Source organism: Eucalyptus grandis, chromosome 7 (genome assembly GCF_016545825.1).
Source record: "Eucalyptus grandis isolate ANBG69807.140 chromosome 7, ASM1654582v1, whole genome shotgun sequence".
Lineage (NCBI taxonomy): Eukaryota > Viridiplantae > Streptophyta > Magnoliopsida > Myrtales > Myrtaceae > Eucalyptus > Eucalyptus grandis.
This window is the reverse complement of record NC_052618.1, coordinates 19,936,706-19,958,737: the sequence shown is the minus strand read 5'-3', so window position 1 is coordinate 19,958,737 and position 22,032 is coordinate 19,936,706. Positions and strand designations below refer to the sequence as shown.

At 37.5% G+C, this 22,032-nt stretch overlaps 1 protein-coding gene across 1 annotated transcript; it reads left to right on the top strand.

The window, feature by feature from the left end:
• Nucleotides 1-17,757: 17,757 nt before the first annotated feature.
• LOC120295960 (L-type lectin-domain containing receptor kinase IX.1-like) lies at nucleotides 17,758-19,388 on the top strand. Its single transcript, XM_039317590.1, has 2 exons — nucleotides 17,758-18,472; nucleotides 18,670-19,388. Exons 1-2 carry the CDS (start codon nucleotides 17,758-17,760, stop codon nucleotides 19,386-19,388), a joined length of 1,434 nt encoding a protein of 477 aa, XP_039173524.1.
• Nucleotides 19,389-22,032: the final 2,644 nt, after the last annotated feature.

Here is a 22,032-nt window from a genome sequence, read left to right as displayed (position 1 = left end):
GTCGGACCACCGTCGCACACCCCTTGTGCGTCGTCTGCCGCTCGTGACACCCCGCCATCCACACACTCCAAGCCCGCCATTCCAGCCATCATTCTTGTCTGGTGTGCGTCCAAAGCTGCTATCCAGCACCGTGAGCCATTGCCCGAGCCGCCATGGACCACTGTACACCCCCGCCGCAACCCATCGGAAGTCCTTTAGCCCATTTCGAACCTTGCGCACCTCAACCGGCACTTGATCCGCCCTCAACCAACAGCAAATAGGTAGTTGGAAAAATGGGTATCACAGCGAAGGATTGGCCTATTTCTGTTGGCATCCCAACCTCGAAAGCTAGGCCCACCTTGGAGACTATCGACCCTCGCGTTGTCCCCATTGTTTTGAGCCGTTTGGCTTGTTAATCGGGTGAGTTTATTCTCTAATCATTGCTTAGTAAGTTAATTATGCTTAAGGGGTGTTTAAATTAGTCTAATTAGGTTTATGTGGTTAAATTAGATTATTTTAATGTGAATTAGATTAGTTATATAATTATTTTAATGGATGTTTAATTAGGGCTAATTGTATGTTTATTAGTGTAATCTAGTTTAAGCCCTAATTAATTATTTTTAATTATTTATTTATTTCGAATTGATAAATATTTTGTTATTAAATTATATTTTTATAATATAATATTTAATTATTTAATTGTCGAAATTAAATTAAATTATTTATTATTTTCAAAAATTATGCCGAGATGGCCTGGTCGTTAGAATTTCGTGGCCGATCGTAGCAGTGTGGTCGGTTTGTGCTAATTGTTTGTTTAATTTGAGGAATTGAGTGATTGATGATTGTGGTTAATTATTCCAAAAGTGTGGATTGAGTGATATTGATGAAGTTGTGGTATTTAACTTGAAAATAACCAAGTGTTGGCTTTTAGCACCGTAATTGGTTTGTATGACTAGTTTGAACCGTTGGTTGTTATTAGATTGAATATCCAGTTATATGGTTTATTATCGAATGATTAGCTTTGGCGAGCAATTATGATATATATATATATATATATATATATATATATATATAGCTTACGTGAGCTATATTATACTATATATATATTGCGGCAGCTTCTAGTGAGCTATTATCTATATGTTACAGCTTCTGGTGAGCTATTATATCATCTATCAACTACAGCTTGAGCAAGCTACCGTCTATATATTATAGCTTTGGAGAGCATGTGTCGTATTAACAACTGGTTTAATAGACGGTATTGAATGATAGATAGTAATGGTTGATAGATAGTATGGATTGAAATGGAAAGATAGATGGTATAATTGAATTGAATTGTTGGGACTAATTTGATTGGTTGATTTATGAAATGTACTGACGTGCAAGAAGGGATTGAGGTGAGGTAAGTTCTCTGTCCTCTTTGTGTGGCTAGAACGCTCTGAGGCGTATTTTCTTCATAAACGAATCTTAGAGGTAGGACTCGCTGAGACATTGTCTCATCCCATTGTGGGATAATATTTTCGAGTCCTTAGATGGCAGTTGTGGAGGACTCGAAGCCATGGACATTTGTGGAGGTGGAGACCGAAGAATCAATGAACATGTCTGACTAGTTGGTAATAGAACAGTTCCCTTTTTGTAGAGCCTGTCTATTTTGTAGACAATCTAGTGATGTATATAAACCTATGTGTTTATAAGAAAGCTTATTTGGTTGTGATTGATTGCTTGCTTGCTTTTCTATCCCAAGTTAATTGTTGTCAGGGGATTTGTTTCGCTTCCGCATGCGTATTAAAAAGAATGGGTTGGTGATGTGTCCTGGAAAGTCGCATATTTCTATCAACCTCAGAGGGATGTCCGTGCGCTCAGAGGATCAGGGCGTGATAACTCCAGCACCATCCCCACGCTGGTTTCACCCCCTCACGTCCACCAATAGCAACCATAGCTCCACGCACAGCCACCTACCCGTCCAGCAGCCACCTCATTACTGTCCAACGTCCCTGTGTCCAGTAGCTATCCAGCTCGCCGTTCCGCTCGCCCTGGCAAGCTCCACCCAAGCCAAACAAAAACGAACCAGACCAGCCATTGGCCAAGCCATGTAGGGTCTATTCAGCCACCAATTGACCTCCATTGGAGACGTGGTAGCCTTGAGTCCTCATCACCATTGCACCGCCATTGCCGTGAACCCGTCACCATCTTTAATACGGTGAGTTAACTCCCTAATCCTTAATTAGGTTGTTAATTGCGCTATTTACTGGACACTCATGGTTTTCCATTTTTGTGGATTAAAATGCGCTACGATTTTGAGGTTGCTTCCTTCTTAAAAAATGTTCTGGGAATTTTCAAATATGACATATATTTTATTCAAGATTTTATGGATTTAAAAGAATGAGATTTCAGTTTCGTTACAATCAAAACAGAATCTCGATTTAAGTTGGAACCAGTGACCTTTTGGTATTTAAAGGATTTTTATCAATTTTTAGGGCTCGATTTTCGAAAATGTTCATTCACAAAATTTTTTCATCACATCTTGAAGTTTAACATAGTAAAATTTCAGAGCAAATAGACAATTTTTGGACTTCGAACCAAACTGGTTTTGGAAAACATAATTTCTGAACATGGATACAGTTTTGGTACTGACTTGAGCGAATTACTGTTCTCATTTTAGGAAGATCTGGGTCAAGGTGTCTTCATAAAAAGTGTTATTTTAAGTGTCCATTATAACATATTCAAGTTTAAGAATTTTCTGAACTCGTTTGGTTATGTTTCTGGAATTAAACTTGAAGACGTGTGATTGGATCCGGTTTCTATTGGTTAGGGCCGGTTGTGGTTTTGTGGTTGTTCTTGATGTCTTACTTGCTGGATAATGTATATTTGTGTGATTTGGTTGATTGTTGGCATGTTGAGAACTTATGCATGATATTATGTGGATGGTTGTTCTATGATAATTGTCTATTATTATTGCAAAATGTGACTTTATGGACTATTAAATAGAAAAAAAAAATAAGGTGCCGAGTCGGGACACCAAAACTTATTTGTTCAACAAAAAGATGGGGTTTTAAACTAAGTGCGTGCAAAGTTTGACGGATTAATTTTGAGTACGATAGCACCTACAAATTTATTTCCAAAAGTTTTAAAGAAAAAAATGGGAGGTTACTCTAATTGTTTCCAAAAAGAGGGGTTGGATAAAGAATTAGAAAAGAAATATGGTGTCGGGTTTGGACACCAAGTTTTATGTGCTCAATAAAATCATGAGGTCTCAAACTAGATGCGTCCAAAGTTTGGTGGGTTGATTTCAAATACGTGACCACATACAAATTTATTTTGGAAAGTTTTGAACAAAAAAAAAAAAGAAGAAGAAGAGAGAAGAGAGTTTCAAGGTTTCTTATTTGAAAAGAGATTTTTGTGTTCTTGGCTAATGAGAAAAATAACAATGGACTTGAGTGATGGTGTGCTCGTGTGATCACTTAAATACCTTGATACGTATGAATATGCGAGGTAATGAACCCGTCCTGATGCGTATGAATATGCGGGATGATGCTTGATTAAGTTCGGATGCCCCCATGTCAATGGATGTCGGTCGCGGTGGTAGCCAAACCGATACTCCTTATTGGAATGTCATTATGATGTGTATGGATACGCAGGATGATGCCGTGCCCAACAGAATAGGACGATACCTGGTTACATTGGATGACTACCGACTGCTGAGTTGGCCGTGGCCATTAGGTCGTAATAACCGGAACACGCCTGAATGGTTGTGATTGTTGCACCTAATTATGGGGCAAAATTGTGTGGCACAGTTGGGACGTGTAATAATGATTTTACCTTATAATCGGGATCCATGTGAATGTTTACAGAATGAGAACCTATGTTCTAGTTATTAATTATGCTTGTTGCATTGATAATAGTATATGTGATGCACTAATATGCAGGGATGTGCCAATGTGAGGTGAGTTTTGTACGATTCTTGCTTAGAACTGCCTTCGGGGTGAATTTGTATCCTAATCGGAGTTTAGATTGTTGACTTGCTGAGATTTTATCTCACCCCGTCATGGACTAACCTTTTTTAGGGTCATAGCGTGAAAATCTGCTGAGTGCGGATTTGGTGGGGCGAGATGCGACACCTTTTGGTTGGCCTTGTCGCTAGTGAAGTTTAGGATGACCCTAGTCCCTGAGGATTTTGGGAGGGTCAATAGGAAGTGCCATGGAAAGGCTTGTAAGTGTTAAACTTTCTAGGGTTAATAGTTGATAATCAGATATGTTGTTTTTGGCGTTGGCCGCTGTGTTTTTACTATCCCACGTTTGTTTGTTGGCCGAGTGTTTATTTAATTCGCTTTCGCATGTGCTTAATTGAAAGAAAAAAAATGTGTCAGCAACACGTCCTGAGACATCGCATTTTTAATCGACCGCCTATGGATGTGTGCGTACCTGGGGTTCGGGGCGTGATAGGGCAAGAATGAATCGAATCTCACATCATGCAAGTGTGGTGAGGTGAGGTGATGTGCTAAAGGGACACTTGAGGTGCTCCACTTTGCTAGAGGGACAAAGTTGTGAGGGCGACCACTGTATTGAGGTAGTAGGACCCAGAGCGAACAATATCGGTGCGGAGGGCATGGGGACCCTTTTACCCCAAACAAGGCCTTTTTTGGGTGAAGCCAAGAAGAACAAAACCATGCATGCTCCAGCCCAAAATGGACATTATTATTGGCAAGTGGGGTAGAAGTCAACTTTTACAATGATATCAGAGCCAATAGCCTAGCCGAAGGTGTGTAATTTAGGAACGAACCAAGCAGAAGCAAATAGGCTTGTAACGACCTAGTCAATAAGGGCTAGAGTGATCGCTGGGGCCAGAGAGGGTCCAGATAAGGTGCGGCTTTTACAATTGTGTTGGGGTAGGAATGAACTAAATTCTACATCGCCTAAGTGTGGCAAGGTGATAATCTATATAAGAAGTAGCATTAGTCTTAACTACCCACAAGACCCACCTAAGGTGCTCTGTTGCGCTAGAGGGACAAAGTTGTGAGGGCGACTACTACGCTATGGTAGTAGGACCTAGAGTGAACAAGATCGGTGAGAAGGGTGCAAAGGCCCTTGTATCCTAAACGAGGCATTTTCTAGGAGAAGCCTAAAAGAACAAAATCCTATGGGCTTTACCCAAAAAGGATAATATCATTGGCAAATGGGGCTAGAGGTCGGCCTTGCATATTTGCTTTAAAATTTTATACTATTATTTCTTATGTTACTTAAGACTATGTTTTAGTAATAGTAAGACATTATTTACACAACTTAAAGAATCGATGAACTTAGCTTGAGCCATAGCATTTTCAAGATGACAAGAAAAACAAAATCATGTTCATCTCATGACTTGCCAAAAATGAAATTTATATAAAAATGTAAAGTAGATTGGATTTTTTTATTGCATTTTTTTGTCTCACCTTTTTTGTGCAACCGTACTTTTTCACCATGCTAGCCAACTTTCAATTCCAAATAACTTAACTAGATAAATATATATTGTGTCTAAGTTCAACAAATGCCAAAAAGAGACTTATTGTGTGACATCCCAAATTTCACCGACCTTTATTAGTGTAATAAGATCATTAAGGAATTAGATTATTTTAGATCGGGCCAAAAAGCAAACCTAATGGACCATGAGGAATGTGTGGGCTTGAGAAGTAAGCAGGCCACACAAATTGGACTTGATAAGCCGAATGAGAGATCTGGGCTTGGGCTTGGCTTAGAGTGGGCCAAGACTTGGATATGTTAGAATAGTAAATTAAGTTTAGTGGGCCGGATTGTTATAGAATAAGCTTGTTGGGCCAAAAATGGGTATTTAGGCCCAAGTAATCTTATTTTCAATTAAGTCTATAGATTATAGTTATGATAATTGGATTAGTGATTGTAATGCTAATGTCAATCTCTAACTTTAGCATTTCTTGTGATAAATTCTCCATAGACTAACACTAAATTGCTAAAATGTCATATAACTTTGTATAATTACAATAGGATTGGAATCTAGTGGAATCGAAAGGAAATTAAGTGAAAAACATTAGAAATGAATGAACTGACTAACGACATGGATTAAAGGTTAATTGATGGAAAATGACAGATGGTGAAGGAAGCTATGCATGGAGGCCATGACTTCTCTCTCTCTCTCTCATTTCTCTTTGCGCTCTCTCTTCTCCCACGGTTTTTCTCCCCAAAACCGAAACCAAGCAAAGGAGACATCATCATTAGTAAATCTAATGATTAGCCTATTCTAGAGATTAGCTTATAGACCATTTCCCCTCATAACTCTCGTGTCATCATCCCTCTCTCTCTAAAACTGAGAACTCCCATCTTCTTCTTCCTCTCTATTTCCCTCGGTCGAGCAACTAGAGAAACCAGCAACACTTCAGCGATTTTTCTTCTTCTTGCATGCGAATTTGGGTGCTGATCTTTGAAGTTTTTGAGTCATCTAGTAGCTGAATCAAGGTAAGGAAAGATAAGTCTCCAAACTAGAAGTTATCCATTGATTTTGTCAAGGAACTTGCGGATCTAGCTGAATGGTGGAGGATTAGATGTGATGTTGTTGTTTTCTGTTGATTTGAGCTTGATGAGTACTAGATTGAAGTTATAAGTCATTGCATGTTGCATTAGAGTCTTGCATATCTCGAAAATTTAGTGGAAGTTGGCTGTGTTGGTCAAGCAAAGTGAAGTGATGGTTGCCGAGTGAATAAGAATGATGTATGTTGCAGTAGGTGAGCTGAGGTGTGAATATTTGCTTTGTACCAAACTATGGAAGGTCTCTATGAGAGTAAGAACCTACTGTAATTATCGTTAGATGTTGTGAAAGAAACTTAAGGTGCTGTAAAAGAGATTGGTAGAGAAATTTCGGTTTGGTTGAGCTAGAAACGAAGAAGGTAGTATAAGATGTTTATGCTCTAGAGAAATATAGATGGAAAGTCTTTTATTTTGTGTCGCCTTGATTTCTAATGATGAAGATAAGAAAAAGAACAAATTTACATAAGATAACATCCATTAGATTGAGTTCGACTTTTAGTTATAGCTATATGAATGTAAAAACATGTAGGTAGAAGTAATTCTTTTGAAACAGTAAGCTGTAATATAGAAAACAACAAGACCTTCGATGACTCTATGAATATTCTGTAATTATCTAGATAGAATTAGACTTCAAACCCTGTATGAAATTTGTAGGAGACATCCTTAGGAATAACATATCAAATTTGAGAACAAACAAACAAGGTTCAGGTAGTGAAACGATTTTTCTTCTCTAGGTACTAAATCTGGAATTTTTTGCAGAATTTAGGAAAGAAGATAGCAATTACTGCTCTTAATACAGTGAGATATAGACTTAGGTTTCTTCACAAAAAATGTTAATCTATGTATTTTCTATAATATACTGAAATTTCGTAACATTCCAATAAAATTAGTTATACTTTCTATGTCTGTGATCGAAACTGCTCATTTTAGTCCATAGACTATTTTGATCCGAGAATGAGCAATAGCTGTTATGCCCCTTGTACTTGACTTGTATGACATGTATGGAGTCTAGTGACCTTATGATAGTTGTTAGTCTGTACAAGAACAAGTCTCATCCATCACTTGATACCAATGGTGGCATGCGTGTGCAATGAGTGTGATGCATAATGCTTGATTATGGGGTAAAAATCTGTTAGGCATGGCATGGGATGTGCCAAAATGGGTTTTATCATAAAATTTGGACACGCACGTGTGTTTCATACATGAGAGTTAAGAGTATAGATTATACTTGAGGTAGTTGTGTACTTTCGAGGTATTTTGCATACAATGATTGCATTAATCAAATGTGTGAGGTGTGAAATGTGTGCTTGAATGAGTAAGAGATTTCCATCGGTACTAAGATGCCAATGATGCCCGTTGGAAATTGGGATGCCCATGCTGTGTGATCTTGGATGCCTCGGTCCCATGTTACTGTGATGCCTTGGAGTGAAATGCCCTTGTGTGTGATCAAGGATGCCTCAGTTGTGTGATACTAAGATGCCTCAGAGTGAGATGTCCCATGCTAAGTGATCTTGGGAGGGCCTCAGTTGTGTGATACCGGGATGCCTTGGAGTGAGATGCCCATAATAGAAATATTGTGGAAGTCTGGATAGGGAATTCCGAAAATGACTCGATCGGGTCGGTAGAGTTCCGATGGGTAAATTGATTGAGGGTGGACTTGATATTCACACTAAATTATAATTCTACTTGGTAAGTGAGTTCATCCAATATTGTTGCATTTCATCTTGATATAGATTGATTCTGTGATATATATAGATGCATTTATGACGTTTCATATAAGGTGGTTATACATATGGTGCATTAATATTCTTTTAGTTATACCTGTGACAATCCTATCTTAGTATCTTAAACTATTTGGTTATGATTCTCTTGTAAACTTGATAGCTATGGATTGTCTAGGTTAGAGTCTTATTATTTCTTTACTGGGCATAGTTGTTGCTCATTCCTTATATTTTTCAGATTGATAGAATGGACGTGCCGCTGGTAGCCCGTTACGGGTGGTAGCATGCCTCGAGGTTTCTTTTCACGATGTGTATGACCCTGACGTTGACATGACTTTCTCCAAGTATGAGGCTACGCTGTGGATAGACGATGAGGTTTGTTACGTGGTTCGTGAACCATGAAGGGGAGATGTTTGGCCCTCTTCCTTATGGTGCTGATGGACTTGGAGCTAGGACGAATGGCGCCTAAACGCTCGTGATCATGTAGAAGCTGGAGGAATGTCTTTTACTTTTTGATAGATGTGGGCTCATGTGGGATAGTGGAGTTAGATACGCCCTCACTCTTTTTCCCTCGCTGTTTACTTGCATCTTCATTTTTGGAACTTGTAAATGCAATGTATATATAGGTGCAAGACTAGAAGTGATCCAAGTTGATTTTTGTAAGCCCGGATGTTACTAAGGAGAGTAATGAAGCTTCTCATGATCCTTATCTATGATCCTGGTTGAATTGTCTAATGTTAGATGACGGGACTATTATAGGACAACCTTGTATATAAAAATTTAGATTTTAAAATATCCATGTTATACATGCTAACCTTTAAAGGTGAACGCTAGTTAAACCTTTTGTAATGAATAAGTCCTATAAAGGAAAGATAATCCATATAATTTCCGCTTGCTCTTAGTACGTGATGCTACCAGGACATCACATATTGCATATGTCACTTGTTCAGTAATTCTTTGAAGTCTCAATAAATTAGGTAAAAAACATTTGTGGGTTATTAATTTGATTTTCATTGTATCTATGATAGGTGAAATCTCGAGTATACTAGGATTTTTGAGTTTTACATTTAAGTGATTATTCAAATTGTTATATTAACTTGTTATTGGTTTCATTTTTACTTTTGGGAGAAGAAATATTCTCCAATATCTGAATTTTTTCTGTTGAGACTCTTTCCGAATTTGCTCCATATATGCTTATCATGTATGCTTTCGGTTGCCAATTCCATTTCAATGGCAAATTATGGTAAAAAAGACATCTTATTTTCATGGAATAAAGGTGTCTTTACCGGAACTCAGGATGGTTCTACACATATCGTCTCTCACGGTTAATTTGGGCAGTTAGTTACGTATTGAAACAATAATATTGGGACGTATAAAAAAAGGTGCATGACCTGTGTACCTATTAATTATTCGAATAGAAAACAAAGAGACTTGATGGGCCGCCTGAAGCCTATGCTCGGATTTTATAACCATCTCCTACACCACCGAGCAAGCCCATCAAAGGATAGCTGGATGAGTTGAGACGTGTATACTCTCCCATTAGTTGTAAGTATGCTACAATCTTTGAATTGTGCACCCTCAAACCTCTAGTAACCACCATTTAAGTAACACCAACATTGACACGTGACATACGATACGACATAACATGATATGCCGACACGTCATTTAAAAAAAAAAAAAATATATATAAATATATATATATAAATATATAAATATATATATATATATATATATATATATATATATAAATTTCAACACATGGGATATATTATATATTAAAAGTAAATATTTTCATATACATGATAAATTATCATTTTTAAGATTATTTCAATCAAATTAATTTGATTCAAATTCACAAATAAATAAATAATAAAAAAGAGCCTAAAATGAATTTATACTAATTTTTTTTTTAACAATTTGTTAATATCATTCCTTATTTCAATTTGATATATTCAATTACATTATATCCCAATAATCCATAAAACTTGGAAGGAAAAAAAAAAGAATTCACATTCCAGTAACAATAAATAAAAAAAAAAAAAAAAAATCTGCATTCACCATCAAATATAACAATAAGTCTTTCCCTTTATTATTTTTATTATTTTTATTTTATTTACATATTTACATTTTGACCCATCATTTATTGCAATTTTTTTAAATAAAAAATTGACTCGTGAGTGATGTCAAGAGTTTGACCATGTGTTGGATTTTTCGACACTTGTTGATCGTGTGTTGGAATATGTTGGAGTGTGTTGGACATGTCTTGAAGTGTCCAACATAACACGAAGGCTACCAAAGAGTGTTGGTGTTTTCTAAACCACTATCACCATCTCTCTCTCTTTTTCTGGGCATATCAATTGGCTATTTTGGATAAGCATTTCCCTTTGTGATTCTGCTCACGAAGCCTGTTTCTCCCTAGCTAATGAGCCTGTCCACCCATTGATTTGGTCTTGCTATTAGTAATGAGCTTGAAATGAATCAAATAAGCAATTTGATCACTTTCAATTAGATCATAGCCCAAGTCTTACTTGAACATTAGTTTGTTGACCTCAAGCTTACGTTAATAAGGGTTTCGTTGACCTCAGATCAGCTTTTATGTCGATGGAAGTCTACGATCTTTATCAACCTTTATTCCAAGGTCGAGATCATCTTTGACGTCTCTTCAGAGAGAGAGAGAGAGAGAGAGAGAGATTTGCCTAAGGTGGTGGCATGTGGCGATAATAACCATAAGGGGCATTTGTGGTCGCAGAGACAGAGAGAGAAAGAAGGTGGACAGAGGGAGTGAGCTAGAGATTTGTTTTACCTAGGTAAAATATCCGACTAAGGACAGAATGGGTGCGGATGATAGGAGCGTGCAATAAAAGCCCGATACCCTTATTTAGAAAATGACTAAGAGGGAGCCCAAATCTAAGTCTGTCAATATATCTGGTTGGAGCCACCTTCAGTCAAAAACTCAAGCCAATCAATTAAAAACCACATAGGATATATCAATTGCTCTACACCATACCCATTATCTGATGTAGGACTTCCTAATGCACTCACACATATCAATAATCTCCCCCCGCATTAATGTTAGGCTTGCTCTCCTTAATTCAGGTATCATTATGTAATTCTCAACTTAAATTTCCAATTGTTGCATGTGAGGGCCACAACAAGTACAATGTTTACCTTCATCATTGGTCTTTTTATCTAGACCAAACCATGAAAGTCATCATTCGGACATGTTGCTACGCCACCGCCCCAAAATCGTGTTGATCATGACATTCCTTGCTTGAAATATTCATCGAACACCTAAGTAGATTGAGGACCCACCAATCAACCATTGACTCTAATGCCATTTGTTAATAGCACGGATCAAAACCCAATACCTTCACGTAGGAGATTGCCAATAGAGAACATTCAAGTCTAAGTTTGTCCACATATGCAATTAGATCCATATTCACTCAAAACTTAGGCCAATGAGTTATGAACTAACTAAAATATATTAACTACTCTATGCCACACTAATTCTCTGAAGTGGGACTTTCTAACAAAATTTGCACGTGCATCCCAACAGAGGCCCCAACTTAAACATTTAAACCAACGTAAGTTAGTGGGAACAATAACCACCGAAAAAAACAAAAGTAAAGACTATTGTTAGTAGAAAAGCATGCATATCATTTTCAAGTACATTAGATTTCATGATGAAATTAAGAGAACTAAGGCGAGTGATTGTTATTGAATACAAAAGAACAAAAGCAAACCTAAAATTGAGTTTTTACGTAAATAGGACATTGTTAAGATGCATGTGTGAATTATATTAGAAAAGTCCTATATTGGAGAAATAGTGTGGTGTTGAGCAATTAATTTATCTTAATTGGTCCATAATTTATTGACTTAAACTTTTAAGTGAAAGTAAGTTCAATTAGATATGTCGGCAAGCTCAAACAAAGGCAAAAATAAATAAATAAAAAATTGTGCAAATGACCCTTGGTTCTCATGAGTGAACCATCGTTTTGCTTTTCTTTTGATTTTTAAATCTCTCACTTTATTTCTTTACTTTTTAATAATAGTAAAATTTACGTGGATAGTCATGTTAACGTGATTGGCCCCAAAAGCTGTCACGTAAGATCATTTATACTGAAATAATAAGGGGACTATATTTTTACCTTGAGCAGGATTCGTGCATTTTTTTTTAGACAATTAAACACTAGGACTAGATTTCCGCATACTATAATAATACATTAACAATTTTGGGATTTGGATTTTAAATTTACTAATACAAATTGAAAATATATATCGAGAGAACTTAATATAGATCTTCAATCTCAATCTAAAATCTTCTAAGACTGCGACATCAACCTACTATCAAAGTTTGCTGAATAGTGATCTCCGAGGTCAACCACAAAGAGATAGAGAGATTGTTCGTAGAATTCTAAGTAAACGTGTCGAACAAGTACTATAATGATAAGAAAAGTATCGTCCCACAGAGATTGATCATTAATAAACTAATTAAATACTAAAATAGATTAATTCTAAAATTTATCTAATAGATCAAAATATAATTTAGAATAAATTAAGAACAAAATTGGGAGACTAAATGCAGTAAATCAATCAAATAAATATGTTAGAGCATCCGATTCGACCATAACTACTAGATGTGAATTTCAGATTGTTGTGGGTACAAGAACGATATCAAACATGTGATAGTGAATTTCCAAATCAATTTACTATCCTATCTTCAATTTATTAATCAACTATATCTCTATGTGAATTAAAATAAACATAAGTATATTAAAAACTATGAATATTCCTAGTTTACAATGAGTCTTTTAGATCACCTTATCACCGAAAGCTACACAAATAACGCGGTATATCTCTATCCACGTTTAATTCATGGTTATATATTATAATGAACAATTGCATATTATCACTTCTCAGTCTCAAACATGCACATTGAATCATTCAAGTGATGGCCAGTCACTCAAAAGCATTATATATAATTTACATGAATGAAATCAATTGTAAAACATAAAAATCATGAAATTCACATCACGATTAGGTTATATCGTAGCCCTAACAAAAGAAAATTAGAACATAGTAGAAAAAGAAATAAAATATATATCAAACCCGGCATTTTGAATCAAAGAACAAGAATTCTGTCACCACTTTGGTCTTCTCTTCAAAATACTTGAAAAACTCTCAGAAGAATGAAAAAACAATTTAACAAAAAACCTCACACCCCTCTCTAGCTCTCAATGTTCTCCCATTTAGAGGATATATCCAAGCTCCAAGCAATTGCACATAAAATTAGGGAGTAAATCAAATGATTTTGATTTGATATCTGTCTTCCACTACTTCTTGATTTGAATTCCTGATTTTTTTGCCATTCTTTTCCTTATATTCTTTATATCTCATTATTCTGCACAAACAAGGAAAATTCAAATAATTAGAAGAAAATCCAAATATTTTCTCATAGATATTGCATTAATTGTTGTCTAAAATAGATAAAATAACTTTATTTTTATAGAGTTATCAGAGATTATTGTAATTGTGATAGCGGTTGTGGTGACAAGTAATGAGGACGATAACAATAAAGGTAGAACATATTTCATATGACAGATATATCATGTGCTAGTAATGAATGTAACTGATCAATTAAAAGTGAAAAGCATATACACATAAAACCATGGGCCACATGGCTTCCAAATGCACTCATATTGACAAGACAATCAAGGAATCATATAGCTATAGCTTTGGGATTGTTCATCTGCAGATAGCATGCAGAAGAAAAGTAAATGACTCGAGGCATTTAAGGGACCATGTGGATCTTCTGGAGTGGGTTTGGGAGCATTATGGAACAGGAAGCCTTTTCGAATAATTTCTTCATACAAGATGGCCGCTGGCAATGAAGCAGACGATACATGTGCTCAGTTCTCAACATTTTATTTGTGTTTCGGACCAAGTTAATGGCTTCATAATTGTAGAATTATTTTTGCAAGGACAGAAAATTTCGGAGGCTTAAGTTAAAACCAAGAAGTCTCTGACCAATTTTGGCGATGAGAACACAAATTTAAAATTTGCTATTAAAGTGTCGAGCTCCATTAGGTACTGGCAGTGCATGTATCGGGTGCCAAAATCAAGTAAAAGAAGTTTCAAGTGAAAGTGAGAATAATTAGATACTTCAGTAGGCTCAAGTTTTGAGCCCCTATTGAATCTCCCAATTCTGAAGGTATATGGACTTGACAAACAATCTCACTGATCATCACCCATTGCCGAGTTGTGATTTTGTGGCAGAATTTTCTCTTTGTGATGAACCTTTTCATTGCTCAAAACCTTCTTGGTGATGGGAATAGAATTCCGTCGGCATATGTCAAGTATCTAATGATGAACAAGGTTTTCCTTGTGAGATGCTCTAGCTTTAGCAACAAATTTGCACTTTCATCCCGAAAGTTGAACTTTCGATAGCGAAGCCAAGCCGTATAAAGGCGAGAAGCCCTTACAGCAGCGATGGCAAATGGCCTACTTATAGTCTTTTCCCTTTTTTTTTTCCAGAATATTTTTTATATTCTTGTTTGCTGCGAGGGAACTCTAACCTCACCATCAAAGGTTTCCTCTTAAATGTAAGACAAGATTTTGGTTAGTGCATATCACCTTTGGGGCCAAGTTCATTGCTAAATTTAGTCGCTATAGCATATGCTTCTAAGGATTTATTTTGGATTTGCCTTCACTTAGTATGTTTTATTTAATCTTGTTTAAATCTAAATCTCCAGAGTCATGCTTTTAGACTTTTTCTTTTAATTTGAAATTCCCAAAACTATCAAATGTTGCCATATAGATTGATTTATGATTTTCCATTATTTTTTGAAATTAAGATAATGTTTTAAATCTTAACAAGAAAATTAAAAAAAAATTGTTTTTATTGAAGTCCCAAACAGATGCACAATGTCGTGGAAGAGGCCTCTTAATAGGTCTTGATGTGCCAGTAAGAGTGTATAACAAGCTGAGGCCAATGCCTCTTCTCACGCCTCAAATTTGGTAAATAACTTTCCATTTGACTATTCCCTCAGCTTGTCCCAGACTTCAGCCCGATTTCTCTTTTTCTACAAAACCAAATTACAAGGTTCCTAGAAATTCCAAATATTTGCCAAAGCATGAAATTTTTGACTTGGACCCGGGCCGTAATTTTGTGCACCTTAATTTACGCAAACAATCTGTCTTTCTATAAAATCACCGGGAGAAGACATTCTCTCTCTGCTTCTTCTTCGTCTTATTGGCTTTGTAGCTCCACCTCGCTCCTCATCCGACGATCCAGGTTCCCTCTCTCTCTGCGCGTGTGTAGTGTTTACGGTATTTTTCGCTTTGTTAGTCCATGTTTAGTGAAGCTTTTCTTATCATTTATCCGTCAACAAGTAGCCATTAACAGTTCTTTGTTATTTTTTAGACATAAACAAGTAGCCATTAGCAGTTGCTGCTATACATTTGTGCGGCATTCGTCCTGGTATTATACCCCAGCTTTTACGGTAGCTCTAGAAAAGGCTGGGAGAGTCGGGGACGGGTGCAAATCTCGGTAAATGGGATTCTGGTCTTGTGGAGTTTCCCCGTCTTACCGAGAGGAAAGGAAAAAGAGTGGATTATATTGCTAGAAACATTCGACAAAAAGCACAAAACGATTATAGGTCTTGGAATGCATCGAAAGATTTTGGGACATATAGTTTCAACTGGCCCAATTAGACAGTTGAAAAGCAGTTGTTAGTTGTTGGTAAGTTTCTCGTGGATGAGTCCATCCATGAGGGAAACGACTTTATCCCATGATTCAAGTTGATACGTTTCTTTTCCTAGTCAATGGGGAGTTGCACCTCAAGACATGTAGTCTCCGTCATCCTAACTTTGTAGACAGACTTAATCGATCGACTTACTATTGACATGTCTCTATCTTCTTCGGCTGTGGGCTAGTATTTAGCAAGAATTTTGTATTTTTCTGCATTTGCTTGAAAGGAAGTTGCATAAAATAAGGATAAACAGAGTTATTTACAAACACCAGCAGAAATAGAGTTGTTTGCAAACACTTGCGTGAGGTAGACGTGCTCATATGTTGCTAAATCGGATTTTAGATAGCATAATGTATTATATGGTGCGTGGACCATGTAGATCAGGCACATCCGGACTGTTGATCGTGTGTACCCATAACGAGATCCACACAAGTAATGATTTGGATGATATTGATCCCCATGATCTATCAACCATAGAGTAACTTCTCGGGGAATGCTTAAGTTTGTTTCTCGGTCATGTAGACCTTACCTATTACTTTAAAAATCAAGTCAACGCACTGGTTTATCAGATGTCAGTTATGTAATGAACAAGAATTGACATGTACTCATATGCAAACGCTGTACGTAGATGTCAGTCAGTATTGACATCAGTGATGCATTGTGCAACAACTCCATGTCTAATGCAGCTACTCTAAGCTAGTTCAGCTTCCCCATTAGAAGCGTTAGATCAATGTAGTCTCAAATCATCCTTCTTGAGGCCATTTCATTTGAACCAATATAAGTTGTGACCATTTGAGGCTACCGGTTTTACGCTAAAGAAATCGTATTTGGTTGCTAGGATTAAGGCCATTCTGCGTGATGTGGTGGAGGTACTTGGGTTTTAAAAGAAACTGATGTGCATTTCTAGATTACAAAAAGGGAAGACAGGTTGAACCTAAGGTAATACAGTGAGGGATCTACAGTTCAGTTGTAGTGACGAGGTGTTTGGCATTAAGCACACCAACGCAATGTTTTCAAAGGTTGTTAGATGAATTGACATTTTGATTAAGATCAAGCAGTGCAAGTAGAAAATTTTACTTTCGTAAGTTCTAAGCCGCATCTGCTTTCAGTTGCTGTGCCATGTTCATTCTCAATTGTCCCCACAAGAAATTTCTTCCAAGTCCATCAGTTCAGAATCTCTTGGCTTCTAAGGGATCAAGCTACTGCATTACATAAAGAGGTGGAGCACAAGTGACCGATTGAGTTGAAGTCACTCGCTTGCTCTGATATTTCAAGAAACTATAGCAAAATGCTTTGCCATGGAATAGTGTATGATTCATGTACATCTTGGCACCCAAAATTTTCTAGATTTTGCAATGGTGATCATACTCTTCATTTATTCCTAATGCACCTCCTAGACGCATAGGATTTCCATCACTTCCATAACTGTCAAATTCTCTATCAGCTGCTGTCTATGTTATCAACTAGATGAATGTTGTTGATAACAACAGTGATAAAATAGTATAACATCCATGTCATACTTCTTCCAATTCCTTTTCAGAGCATGGAATGATTTGAAATGTCTATTGGCCATCCTCAAACATTCGGTTTCTATTAGAGCTTCCATCACTGAGATTGTGCATTTAACTTTTGTATTTCTGTTTAATTGTTCATCAATGACTCAAATTTTCAGACTTCGGCCCCTGCTGGTGCGCTCCCCAGTGAGCAGGAGCTAGTGAAAGAATGCAAACAAGCCTCTAAATCTTCGGAAAAATTATAGCTCACAGCCTGTGAGAATGCGTCTGACAAAAGAGGCTCTGGCCCAAACACTCTTCATCCTTTCATTGAGCATTCCAGCTGCCAATTCCGAATCCTTCAAGAACATCTCTTTCCATTTCCCATCTTTTCAAATGAACGATCAGAGAATAAATTTTCAGGGAAATGCCTCCATTGTGAACTCTCATATCCAACTCACTCAAGGTGAGCCATTGAAGAATCCCACGGACGCAGTTGGCCGAGTAACATATTATCAGCCCATGAAACTGTGGGATATTTCAACGGGGAATGTGGCAGATTTTGTCAGCCGGTTTACTTTCGCTATTGACTCCCATAAGAACCACTCCCGTGCTGAAGGAATGGTTTTCTTTCTCGCTCCCAATGGATCGCAGATCCCTGAGCACTCAGGACACTTTCTAGGCCTCACCAATTCAAATGCAAACACTACCAACACTAGTGCATTTGTTGCGGTAGAGTTTGATACTTTCCATAAAGATTTGACAAATGTGTGGGATCCGCCATGTGATCATATTGGCATTGATGTGAAAAACCTCACTTCTGTCAATGCAACTTGTGTCTCATGGATGGATTACAGCATATTCCATGGTAAAAAATTCCATGCTACGATCACGTATAATGCTAGAGCAATGAGCTTGAGTGTTCTTTTTGGAGATAATGCCGATAATTCTACCAGCCTTTGCTATCAGCCACTCAACCTGACAGAGTACTTGCAGAGTGGGTGGTTTTCGGTTTCTCAGCATCAACCGGGCAGTTTCTTGAAGCTCATACTATTTTCACATGGGAATTCAAATCTGGTCCACATATTTTCGACACTCCTACATGTGTTGCAACTCGAGAAAAACAGGGCAAGTCATGGTTTAGGGGGGTTATCATAGGCTTAAGCTCTTTGATGTCACTTATCCTTGTTGCAGGATTTGGCTGGTACGGTTACAAGCTAAAGAGAAATAGAAATGGTCAAAGTGGAGAAGAAGAAGATTTTCGTGGGATCGGTGAAGGACTTGGACAGTCGAAGGGACCCAAGAAGTACTCCTACAAGGTCTTGGCCGGGGCAACTACCAACTTTTCCAATTCCCGGTTGCTCGGGGAAGGGGGTTTTGGAGGAGTGTATGAAGGCCACCTCGATGATATAAATTCTCATGTCGCTATCAAGAAGATCACTCCAGAGTCCAACCAAGGTGTAAAGGAGTATGCCACTGAAGTGAAGACCATTAGACATCTCAGGCATAAGAATTTAGTGGAGCTCGTCGGCTGGTGTCACGAGAGAAGCAAGTTTCTCCTCGTGTATGAGTACATGTCTAATGGAAGCTTGGACTCTCACTTATTCAAAGACAAAGTACTGTTGACATGGGAAAGGAGGTACAATATTGCTAAAGGCATCGCCTTAGGGCTGAAATACTTGCACGAGGATTTGAAACACTGCATTGTGCATAGGGATATAAAGTCTAGCAATGTCCTACTCGACACACATTTTGAGGCTAAATTGGGAGATTTTGGCCTAGCTCGGATAGTCGACCATGCCAAAGGGTCGCAAACCACCGTATTGGCTGGGACACTAGAATATTTGCCACTAAAGGTTTCGTCTCAAACTAACGACGAGATTTTTGTCATTGCAGATCACCTTCAGGGTTGATTTTGTATTTCCTTTGCCAACACTTAGTCTCTATAACATCCTATTTTAATTGGTCTTTAGTTTTTTACTTTTTGCTCAACTTAAATTTCGTGACTTACAAAATGTTTAGAAAATCTTTTCATAGAATTTACGGGGGTTAAGTATTCTATCTGTGCCAAAACTTGTGTACAGTGCTCACTTTGGTGCCAAAAATTTATTTTGAATCACTTAAGTATCAAGCCAGAGGAAAAACGATCACTTCGGTGCCACCGGCAGAGATTCCAGCAAAAATGATTACGTGGCTTTTATATTTAAAAAAAAAAAAAATCGACATGGCTTTTTTAAACGACGTCGTTTTCTATCCTCCTTAAGAAAACAATGTTGTTTTGCGGATGGCCTCACAAAAATGATGCCGCACAACTCATTTGGGGATTTTTTTTTTTTAGGGATTAAAATTAGGGTTTTTTTGTCCTATCCTCGCCCAACGCCAACCTAGCTCGCTTGGCCGCCGTCACTCGGCCTCCTTCATAATAGCACTGTGACATCATGATTTTCAAGTCTGTTTTCGATGAGATGAAATGGATTTTTCATCGACGCATCTATGGCATTTTTCTATGAGTTGGTCACTCACGAATTAACTAATATTTCAGGTGAAGCCGTTAAGGAATATAAACGCAATTGATTTGAGAATTCAACTAGAAACCAACTACTCGACCATACTAATCTGCAAGGGTCATTACGGCACTCTCAAAATCAACCAAAGACTAGAGATAGGTCGATTCGACAGAGGTATGTGATTAGTGTGTGGGTGATTCCACCTAATCACAAATTTTTTGTCAAGCGGCACTAGACCGATTTTTCTATCGTTTCTGTATCCTGTGTCCGTATTTGAAATCTTGAGATTTATACGACAACCAAGAGTCGCCTATGAGCCGAAGATGTACATTGTGGCTTGAAAATAATCAACTACAGTCAAATGCGACAAAAATTCCTAAAAGCTACCGAGTAAATTAGAACATGCTAAAATCGCGCCAGATTGAAATTAACTGCGAAATTGAACCTGATTTTGGAAATTGGAAGTTCTGTCATGTCACAAGTCATTTTAGGAATGTCGACTCATCATCAGAAGATTTTTCTGCAAACTGAGATTTTCGATGAAAAAATCAAAGTATGGTTATTTTGGATCGGGAAATTCGTAGGCCCATTTTTTATTGCGTTTTTGGGATGCAAGTTGGTTCTATTGGCAAAAGAAAATGTCAATTTGATCATGGATACCTTGGTAGGATTTATAGACTTCGAATTGAGTTAATTTGAAGGAGAATTGGTGAGGAATTGAATCAATCAAATTGAGTGGGCAATGCTCAAATTCGTAGCCCCCATGGCCCACAACCTTTTGGACCATTTGGGAGGCTTGTTTGGGAAGCTAAGGTGCTGCAACTTGGTTGAGGATGCCAACCAAGGTGGTGGGGTAGCTACTTGAGAGCTTAGGATAGATTGGTGGCCCCCCCCTTGACCAGCAGCCCTTCTTCCTCCTTGAAGCCCTAATTTCTCCATTGTTGTTGAAGTTTAGAAGCCTAGGAAACCAAAGGAGAGCAGCCAGCAAAGGGTCCAAACAAGCCGCAAGCTCGTCCAACCGCCCCCTTCGCCGTCGCACGCCAGCCGAAGCTCGTCGCTACCTCTCCCGTTCGCACACCTATCCATGTGCCCCCGTTGCCTATGCTCGCCATCCTTGGTCATCCAGCTATGCCCATCACCGTGAGTTGCCGCCCAAGTTGCCGGAGCCTCACCGTAGCTCCACCTAGTCCCTGCTGCAGCTCGCTATCCCGTATTCGCCATTTCAGTCACTGAAGTTGCTGGGTTCAGTCCTCTCAACCAGTGAGAAAAAGTTGAAGACTAGGAAGGGTTTTGGACTTTAGGAAGCTTTTCAGAGCCCTTCCCGACCTTGGTTGGTGTCGCCGCTTAGAGGTTTGTCACCCGCCTTGGCATTGCTATTGCTGTGGACTCACCGGAACACTAAACTGGTGAGTTTACTTACTAAATCTTGCTTAGGAGGTAAATTATGCTTAAGAGGTATTTAGATTAAACTAAGTATGGTTAGGTGGTTAGATTAGTTTAGTTAATTGTTAATTAGATTAAGGGATGTGATTAGTTTAGTGGATAATTAATTAAGGCTAATTATTGTAAAAAATTAAGGCTAATTATATGATTAAATTAGTGTAATCATGATTAGGCCTTTATTAATTATTTTAATTAATTAATTATTTTGAATTTATAAATATTATTTTATTAAATTATATTAATATAATATTTTATTTATTTATTTATTTTCGAAATATATTTAATTATTTATTATTTTCCAAAATTAGATCGGACAACGGGTGACTTAAATTTCAGATTAATTGCATTGGTGTGTTCAGATTATGCAATTGATTGTTGAATTGTACAAATTGAGTGATGATTGTGAAAATATGATATTTATTTAGAAAATCCCGCATGTCGAGTTTTGAGACCGAAAATGGATTTTAAGTACTATATCAAATAGTGGGCTTTGAAAAGGAAAAGTATCAATTTTTCTAGTTCAAATTGACCATGTACCCACACACAACTATTTTCCGGATGTTTTTAATACGAAGAAAATAAGCTGGGATCACTATTTTAATTGAGG